Source organism: Limanda limanda, chromosome 10, assembly GCF_963576545.1.
Source record: "Limanda limanda chromosome 10, fLimLim1.1, whole genome shotgun sequence".
NCBI classification, from domain to species: Eukaryota; Metazoa; Chordata; class Actinopteri; order Pleuronectiformes; family Pleuronectidae; genus Limanda; species Limanda limanda.
Window position 1 is genome coordinate 13,464,857 of NC_083645.1, and position 9,464 is coordinate 13,474,320.

At 42.3% G+C, this 9,464-nt stretch overlaps 2 protein-coding genes across 3 annotated transcripts; one reads left to right on the plus strand and one right to left on the minus strand.

Annotated features, from left to right (window-relative positions):
• Positions 1-10: 10 nt before the first annotated feature.
• stx5a (syntaxin 5A) lies at positions 11-6,295 on the plus strand. 2 transcript variants are annotated; one of them, XM_061079040.1, is made up of 12 exons: positions 11-92; positions 574-802; positions 1,862-1,932; positions 2,205-2,260; positions 2,366-2,436; positions 2,559-2,675; positions 3,007-3,063; positions 3,187-3,268; positions 4,084-4,170; positions 4,317-4,420; positions 4,528-4,649; positions 4,923-6,295. In XM_061079040.1, exons 2-12 carry the CDS (start codon positions 740-742, stop codon positions 5,080-5,082), a joined length of 990 nt encoding a protein of 329 aa, XP_060935023.1. In that variant the 5' UTR covers positions 11-92; positions 574-739; the 3' UTR covers positions 5,083-6,295. The 2 variants fall into 2 exon arrangements, with proteins under 2 accessions (XP_060935023.1, XP_060935024.1); XM_061079041.1 differs by lacking the exon at positions 4,084-4,170.
• A 1,127-nt stretch (positions 6,296-7,422) lies between these two features.
• Positions 7,423-8,785, minus strand: zgc:162144 (RD3 domain-containing protein). Its single transcript, XM_061079042.1, has 2 exons — positions 8,478-8,785; positions 7,423-7,807 (listed from the first exon to the last, which is right to left on the minus strand). The coding sequence occupies exons 1-2, from the start codon at positions 8,783-8,785 to the stop codon at positions 7,423-7,425; spliced, it is 693 nt and encodes a 230-aa protein (XP_060935025.1).
• Positions 8,786-9,464: the final 679 nt, after the last annotated feature.

Consider the following 9,464-nt stretch of genomic DNA (forward strand, 5'->3'; position numbering starts at 1 on the left):
AAATGACCCGGATTGGAACTTTAACTCCTGCGTTATTTAGTTTTCACCAGAGACAACGGGAGCTCTCGAAATATGATCTAATATCTACTCAAGTAAGTCCCGTCGATTGGTTTTTATCGTCTTCCGAACTAAGCTCAACATCGCCGGGTTGGTTTAGCTCGAACAGAGCGGAGGTTAGAGGAGAGAACGTACGAGAACCCCGGTTAGCTTTCCGGAGCTAACGTTAGCATGTGGCTAGCCGGTGAGGCCGCGATCAGCTGGGTCTTGACGGGCGGCCTTCCCTCTCACACAGGACCCGTCCACGTCGTCCCTGGATAATCATTCTTACCTAACAATGTGTATATTTAGCTCGGCCGTGGCTTTATTAACGAGTCGTGTGCGTCTGCCGCTACGTGTCACCTGGCTGTTGTTGTTTAGCTCGGTCGGTGTGACGACAACCGTGAGCTAACGGTACCTGGAACCAAACCGGGAGCTTTATTCACATTCTAAACAATTCTATCTGTGAAACGACGACAAGCGGTTTTTACGGTGTTAAATCCTAAAAGCTGTCATGCTTCTGCGCCTTGTTTTCAGACGGTGGGTTGCGTGTGTCCGTGAAGAGCACAGCCCCTCGGACGTGAGCTCGTCCACCGAGCCGGAGGTCCTCGTATCCACCCATCCCTCTCAGCGGGGGAGGAACCCGAGGCTCCCGGGCGGCGAGTGGTCTTCAGCGGGCAGGTGACGCTCTCCCGGCGGCAGGATGACGTGCCGTGACCGGACCACTGAGTTCCAGTCAGCCTGTAAATCTCTCCAGGGCAGACAGGTATGTTGGGACACATCTCACAGCACAATAATACAAGTATTACACAGTCTATGTTAAGGCCTCGGCTGCTTTTGGTTTTGGTTCCTTGTCTAAGATCCTCTCCCGTTGGTTTCACTAAGGCTTCATTTGTGTAACACATTTAATGTCTTATGGGTGGATGCTTGTGTAACTTATTTAGTTAATTTCTCAAGGCAAAAAAGTATAAAATAGCAGGGGTTTGCCCAGTGTCCTATAAAAAAGCCTATGATTATTTATAACCTACACAAGTTTGTTGACCTTTACACGCCTTCAAAGTAGATTCTTGTTCCTGTTAAGGTGACGTGTATGGAATCCAAAACAAAAGCGTTAGAGACACAGGCCCAGGGGCGTCTTTATGAAGCCACTGTTGATATTTCATATTTGAAAGTCAAAGGACACTGTTGAAAGATATTAAAGACAGGCAGAAGTATCCCAAAGGGCCACAAAATACTAGCAATACAGCTGAATTGCTTATTAAGACCTGTTGATATTCTGATCAAAACAACCCTTAGCGTACTCTTATCTGCCAATTTAATCTTAAGTTAAGCAAACATTGGTGTTCATTTTTACTTCTATAGCCCTGGATGTCTATTATCCTTCTAATACAACTGGCAACAAAATGATTATGGTAAATGGCAGAAAGCAATGTCAATATACTGACCTTTCGTAGTTGAAAACTTGGGCACAATCGATACAAGGACACCTTTGGAGGATCTTAATCAGAAATAGTTGTTTGTCATGTTAAATTGGCAGTATTGTCAAACATCACACCACATTGATTACATTTACAAGACATCAGCGCTCATTTTTCAGTGACAACTACGTTCACATAGTTTGACCAGCAAACTAAAAGCACTTAGAATTGATTGTTTAGCGACATCAAAGAAAGCATTATTGACTATAATGTTAAGTTGATCAACAGAATAGCAAACAACTTGACCCATCTATTAGTCATGTTGAGAAGACCTGTCATATGTTTGAAGTTGCCTATCATACATACTCTTATGTAATACTGTACTTACTCCCTCCCTCCTTCTGCAGAATGGAATACAGCCCAGTAAACCAGCTCTCAACGCTCTCAGGCAGCGCAGTGACTTCACAGTTATGGCCAAGTAAGTTCCCCACAGTCTTTTTTTTCATGAGTTTCAACAGCTCATTATTGGTTGTTCCTTATTGTTGATTTTGTGTGTTCAGCTATTTGTATTCACACATTAGTTTCCTCCTCATGCTTATTGCATAATATTTGTTTGGCCTAGCTTATCTTCTAGACCCTAAGCAGTGAGACACAGAAGAAGATTAAGTTGATATAATCATCTTATCTCACTCCTGGTAAGAATCCAAAAAAACATTTTTCACAGCCACATTTCTGTGTGTTTAATTGTAGGAGAATTGGGAAAGACCTCAGCAATACATTTGCCAAACTGGAAAAGCTCACTATCTGTAAGTATTCCATCAGTATTATTTAAGCATCTTTAACGATTTTACAAAAATCTTGGCTTTGTTGTGAGGTCCCTGATTATACATGTTGTTTTTTTTATGCTTTAGTGGCAAAGAGAAAATCTCTATTTGACGACAAGGCGGTGGAGGTTGAGGAGTTGACGTACATCATAAAACAAGTGAGTAAATTGTAAATATCCCATGAAATGTGCTTTTATAAATATACTATACATTATTTGTGAATAGAGCAGCTATCTACAATCGTGTAAATACGTTTCTACATCTCTGTTTATGTTTTTAGGACATCAACAGTCTAAATAAACAGATAGCACAACTGCAGGACTTGGTGAGGTCCCGCGGAGCTCCGGGTGGTCGGCACATCCAAACCCACTCTAACACTATAGTGGTGTCATTACAGGTATGTTCAACAAGTTCTAATTCACATTGAATTGTGTGTTTGCACTGGAAAAATTTAGATTTTGGTGAAATATATAAGCTTTAAGGGTTCTTTTTCCAATTAATATCAATTTAGAATAGAGTATTTTCTTCATTGACCACAAGTTAATATTTTCTTGAAATTTAAAAAAAAAATCTGCTTTTGTTTATGTACAATGAAGTAAAGTGTGCAAATTTATGTAAGTAGTTTTGCAAAGACATAACTGTTTTTTACACAGTAGAGGTCTGTAACAAATGTTCACAGCTGAATGTAGCTTTACTTTGTTTAACTTTACGACTTCTTTTATCCACAGTCCAAACTGGCTTCAATGTCCAATGACTTCAAATCAGTCCTAGAAGTGAGAACAGAGGTGAGCCAAACTAAACATTTTCTATACTTTATCATTCAAAGTCAGAAGGAACAACAACGTTTTGAATCAGACACAGTTATTCAACCTGTTCCCTATTTCCCTCCTTCGTCTGTTTTCCTGCAGAACCTGAAGCAGCAGCGCAGCAGGAGAGAGCAGTTCTCGCAGCCTCCTGTCTCGTCTTCTCCTCTGATGGCCAACAACTTCAGTAAGTCCGTCCACATCTTAGCTTCAGGCTTGTAGCATTAAAGTAGTGGCGGCGACAGGTAAACAATGCATGCTGTTCTAGCTTCTTCAGGGAGTGTTCACTCTATGATATTATTGGTAGGCAAAGTTTGGTCTCAAATCTCTGCCCTCCCAAAACAATTATATCCATATCCAAATTTACAAATCATTTTTTCCTAAAAAATCCCTCATTTGGTTTTGGCCTCTAATTAACACTGGGAGCTTCCCGTGCAGGCATTTACACTGTCAGTGGAAAGATCAGGTGCAGCCTGTAGTCTATAGGTGTTACTGGCAGAATTTCAAGCAAAGTGTTTATTCTAAATACCTTGAGAATTATAAAGGCATATAAACTCTTGAACATACGGTAGATCATAATTCTTGACAGTTGAGATTAAAACGGTTGAGACTCACTTTAACATCCAGTGATTCTGACTTTTAAACCCACCATGATTTATATGTTTTTTTACAAAAAGCTACCTTAATAGAAATATAAAAATGTTTGAAACTCTCACAGTTGGCAAATGTTTCCTCATGGCATAGGAAAAACAAACATTATCAATTGTTAATACCGTGATATAATGTTTTTCTTTGCGCCTATACCTGTTCCTTCATATTTTGAATTTGACGGTATCTACAATGGGCATATTGCTTGAAATGAATTCAGGTTGAACAGAAATTTTAGCTGCCAGTAAATTTCTCAGAACAACCAGCTGTTGTAGTAGGGAACTGCTCGAAGTCCATGTGAATGATTTATACTGTATTTGGTCATCGATAATGCAAAATTAAAAAATATTTTAGGGAGCCGCAAAAAAGGGGCCCAGGAGCCGCATGCAGCTCGTGAGCCGCGCTATGACTACCAGGGCTATACAACCTCAAATTTAAAAGGTATTTCCCTGGTCCGACTCTCCCAGTGGGTATAACTAGCTACTGTATCGCCCGCTGTTCTCACTGCTTTTCCCCTCTACCATTTAGCATTTCCATCTGGTCCTATTGAAAATGTGTTTTGTGTTTTGCTTGTTGTCTCCCTTCAGAGAGCTCAGTCCTGATGCAGGATGAGTCCCGGAGTCTCGGTGATGTGGCCATCAATATGGACAATCAGGCCAATCCCATGCAGCTCCAACTTATTGATGAGCAGGTAGAATTAAAAACCTTCACGCGAAAGTTTGACCAAATAGGAAAACTGTGCATTTATGTTCCCTGATAAGGCCCCTTTTTGAAATCCTGCTCACTGTGTCATTGAAGGACTCGTACATCCAGAGCCGTTCGGACACCATGCAGAACATTGAGACCACCATCGTGGAACTGGGCTCTATATTCCAGCAGCTGGCGCACATGGTCAAAGAGCAAGAGGAGACGATTCAGAGGTGAGATGGAAACAGATGGAGGATCAACGACGGAGGACTCTCAGAAACCTGGAACATAAAATACACTCTGTAAATGGAAACTGAAAAATAAATAAGTGCACTCTAGTATGTGAGCAATAAGAATCTCGAACACAAAGTATTGATTAGTAGATCATTGTCATTTAGTGCATTAAAATGTAAGATTTAAAGAAAAATAAAAAAGCCGTAATGTGATTTGATTCTGTCTTTAAAAGCTCAGTTGGATTGAACCTTTTCCCTGTCGTGTAATTACAGGATCGATGCAAACGTGGAGGACACTCAGCTGAACGTGGAGGGCGCCCACACAGAGATCCTCAAGTACTTCCAGTCGGTCTCTTCCAACCGTTGGCTGATGATCAAGATCTTTCTCGTCCTCATCGTGTTCTTCATCATCTTTGTCGTCTTCTTTGCCTAAAGAAAGGAGGACCGGCTAAAGGACGGGGGAAGTGGACGTTAAAACTAAAGCTGGACTAAGACAACACATCCAGACTTTTGATTTGAAGGACCGGCTCCTCTGTCAAAGTGACGGCTTGATGGAGGCTTGGGATCCACTCAGATTAATAGAGACTTGTCGGGTATTCCCAAGCCCCAGACTCTATCTTAATTCAAAGATTCAGTGAAGAAAGAAGATGATGAACTCTGTCCAAACAAAAAAGAATTAATTATCTAAAATCCTTGCTTTGTATAGAGAGAGCAGAAAACTGCCCTTGTACTTTGACCAACTACTCATAAACATTTAATCCAAATGGCTATAATTTAATGGTTTGATTCTGCAAACTGTCTTTTTAATTTCAATTTTTTTTTCTTGTCTTCCCTTTCCACATCTCACTTGTTATTATTATTATTATTATTCCAAAGCCAAACAACAGAACTGGAGTTTATCCTCAGATTATTTTGCTTCTTACTTTACCTGCTTTTTATTGAAGAGAATGACTGTCTCATTTATCAGTGATTTTTCCCTTAACACCGTTCAGTTATGATGAGGAATATTTTTAATCCTTTTCCCTTTTGTTTTTCTTTCAATGTCTTTTTGCCAAACAAGTACTCTGAACGAACTGTGACACAATACGAAGACATTCTCTGGGCTGGCATTTCGTCTCCTGAAGGCACAAGGAGGCAGTTAGAGACAGTTAATAAAGGGGACTTTGTTAGTTTCATCCAGGAACGAGCTGTATGACATGTTAAACTATGTAAGAAAACTGTTTTAAATTAAACTGGTTGCAGCCGTGAAGCATGTTGATGGTTGGAAAAGTGTTTACTTTCCACATTTGGAGCAGCAGGAAGACTACAGCCTACGAGTGTCTGAACTGGACCCGGGTTTGACATTAGTGCGTCTGACGGGGTTGCGCTGGTTTTGAAGACCCGCTTATGAAGTGACTCATTCAGCCAGATTCCCTGAAGTCTCTGGTTGAATATCACTGTTGTAGTTGTTTCCCTCCTTTATCTAATTTACAGGCAGTATTTTAAATGACCAGAGCTTTTTAAGAAGAAAGAAAACATCCTTCCTACTTTTCCTCTTGTTTTTTTTTTAGCCAAATGCCTTGACTTCAGTGTACAAAGTGCAAATAGTGATAATGATGTATTGATAAGAAAGTGCATACTAATAAAAGAATAATGGGTTGCTGGCATTTGGATGAGATTTTCTTGAGATAATAGGATTAGCCAGCAGGGATATAATTAGCCATGCTGAGCCTCACCAACGGAGACGGGCTATATCGGGCCACGCTGCAGTTTATAGTCCCAATATTTACACCACACTTGTAGGGGTGTTATTTTTCCTTCCTTTCAATTATTACGGTACAGGCTCAGATAGATGTGCATATACATATGCTTACCTTGTCAGTCACAAATGGCCAAACGTCAATTATCATTTGTCCATTTAGTGTACGGCTAAAAGTTACTCAACTTTACATTTAATCCCCAAAATCCCAGTAGCATTTGTGAAAAACATGTGTTTTAATCACATATGTTTATTTCTCCGAATACATTTCATATACACAATAAAAAACAAGATTTCAAATGACTGACATGATGAGGATTTGCTTAATTGATACACTAAGTGAGCATCTGCTAACTGAGCTGATTTATCCAGTTTCAAACAGTTGAATTATCCACATGCAGGAATGGCCTGAGCTGAACTTCCCCGCTCTCTACGCTGACAGCTGTTCTGTTGTTTAGTGAGCATCAGTCAAATGGTTTTAGAGATACCTAAAGCATGTGAATGTTGAACAGTCAGGAGATCTTACTCAAGAAAATTCAATGCAGCACATTTGATTTTTTTTATCTATATTAGCGTCTCACCTCTAGGGATGGCAGCGTCCTTCAGTCTCTGGTACAGACTGAAATATCTGAACAACTACTAGAGAGACTATCATGAGATGCAAGCCTGGTAACCCTGGTCCACAGATCATTAATGCTACTTAATGCTACAGCCAAACAAAAGAAAAAGTTATCCTCTTTTCTTCCCACATGTTGAAACGAGAACAATGATGCTTCTTGTGATGGACTAAAGTTCATCATCTAATGGACAGTGTTCCTGAAGGTAGAGAAATCTTTTTTGGCCTCTTCTCTCCAGGTTGGCCAGGTTAGAGGAAATCTAGGGAGCATTTTTCATTTCTATCCTGTCACCCCTTCCCCCTGATTTATGTTGGCCTTCTGTAATCCAGGCTCCTTTTCTCTCCCCTCAAAAACAGCTCCACAGGTGCCCCCCCTTCCAACACCCCTTCTGGATGGACCTGACTCTCCCTCCTTCCTCTCACCCCTGGGCACTTTGCTCAATAGGGGTAATCTCTGGCATGCTCATGCTCCTTCCTTTCCTTGCCCTGGCCCTGATGATCTCCTCCTCTGCTCCATCCTCCTCCTCCTGCTCCTCCTCCTCATCATACCAGTCCACCTGCTGCTGCAGGTTCCCCCTGGAACCACTCATGCCGCTGCCTTTGAAGAAGTGCCCCGTGCGAAACTTTGTGCGGAAATTTACAAAGGAGAGGCTCCTGCTGCGCTGCTGCTTCTCTAACACGATGTCCTGCTCCTGAATGTATTCGTTTCCGTTGATCTCGTCCACGCAGTCGCGCAGCACCGAGCGAAACAGCCGGGCCACCTCGTGAACCTCAGGCTCCATCTGGGACACCATCCTCCTGAACCTGCAGCAGGAGGAATAAGGCATGGTGATGAATGATGAGGACCAACAGGATCATTCAACAAATACACTTACAGAGCTTTAGAATCACCTCAAAACACGACCCAGACAAGGTCAGAATACAAAGCTGATGACACGGACGGATATGTGGAGCCTAAAGTGCAGTTTTTAAAGGGGTCAAAACTCCCTAACTACGCCCGTGGTAGGATATGAGCCCTCATTATACTTTACTAAATTTACTATCACAGAAGCTAATGAAAACAAGCAACTAGTTTAGAGTCTGGTTCCTGTGAATTTGGAGCATTTGCCAATCGTTCTCAGGGCCCCCCCTCTCAGCTCGGGGCCCCAGGCAATTGCCTGCTTTGCCTTCCATGTTGTGACGCCCCTGAATATGGGCATGTCATCTCTAAGATGCTGTGCATGTACTATTGTCTCTTAGGAAAGAATACGTTATTAAAGTATCAGCTCATTTCCTGAGTTAAATTGAAGGGTTCTAAAGGGATCAGTTTGAAACCCTGCAGCTTTCTCCTCATCTTCTTCTTAATGCTACGTTCTTTCCTGCCCATCTCTCTCTTTCAGTCTCTGTGATTGTCTTTGGCTGTCCTTCTCTTTCTCTTAGTACTTTGTATCTTTCTACATGTACTCGACTATGTCTCCCTATTCTTCTTCCTCACCTGACGATCAAAGGGCCACACTGTGCCGGAGGGATCTTGGCACAGAGCTCCTGCAGCTCCAGCAGGTCGCTGGGGGTCAGCTCATAGGGCTGTGGGGTGGGGGTGTCGGCCAGCCAGCTGTAGTCAGCTGTGGAGGAGGAGCTGCGACGGCGGCGAAGGCCCTCAGTGATCCTCTCTAAACGGATGCGTTCGGTGCGTTTCACAATGGCCCCCAGCTCCAACATTAGAGTATTGGTTACCAGCTCCTCCGCTGTGCGCTGGCCAGGGACCTTGGGCTCCAGGGAGAAAACCGCGGACCAAGGAAACATCTGGGGAAGAAGGACAGGGTGGGCGGCGGGTTATGTTACCTGAAGCACAAATACATTGTATTTCTGAATTATATTGTTAAATAAATAACATTTGGAGACCATCGTATGTACATTTCAGATGCAAAAAACATATCGTTAATGAATTTGAGGTTTTATATGCAGATAGAAACCTCTGATAAACAATACAACTTCCACGGCAGGTTTCATCTGTTATGACCAGAAACAGCTCCCTGGTCAGTACAGATCACCGTTCACCTGTTCAAATAAGTGCGATCATTGTCTTACCTTCATGAAACTGAATTCACAACACTATGGTTTATTCTTGTCTGACAGAAATCCACCTGTCCCTTGGTAAAGCCTCTGTTAGTAGCCAAGTGAGCAACACACCTCCATGAGCATGAAACAATCCCAAAGCGACCTGACTGCCTGGCTACCTGTAACGGTCCCTGGCAGACAGTGCGTGTACTGAGTGTCTGTGGGAGTTTGGGATTGAGAATAAATGTAATCCTGTACTAATAAAGAGTGAGTGACGGGATGAGCTTATCTCATGGCATGAGCATACCCTGCTGTGAGGAGTGTGTATGTATGTATGTATGTATGTATGTGTGTGTGTGTGCGTGTGTGCGTGTGTGTGTGCGTGTGCGTGTGCGTGTGTGTGTGTGTGTGTGTGTGTGTGTGT

Excerpts from the sequence above, each read along its gene's own strand:
- stx5a (XM_061079040.1), top strand. The coding sequence starts at position 740 with ATGACGTGCCGTGACCGGACCACTGAGTTCCAGTCAGCCTGTAAATCT. Across the intron at positions 1,933-2,204 it reads GACTTCACAGTTATGGCCAA|GAGAATTGGGAAAGACCTCA; the intron begins GTAAGTTCCCCA and ends GTTTAATTGTAG. Across the intron at positions 2,676-3,006 it reads CTATAGTGGTGTCATTACAG|TCCAAACTGGCTTCAATGTC; the intron begins GTATGTTCAACA and ends TTTTATCCACAG.
- zgc:162144 (XM_061079042.1), bottom strand. The coding sequence starts at position 8,785 with ATGTTTCCTTGGTCCGCGGTTTTCTCCCTGGAGCCCAAGGTCCCTGGC. Across the intron at positions 7,808-8,477 it reads TGTGGCCCTTTGATCGTCAG|GTTCAGGAGGATGGTGTCCC; the intron begins GTGAGGAAGAAG and ends CTCCTGCTGCAG.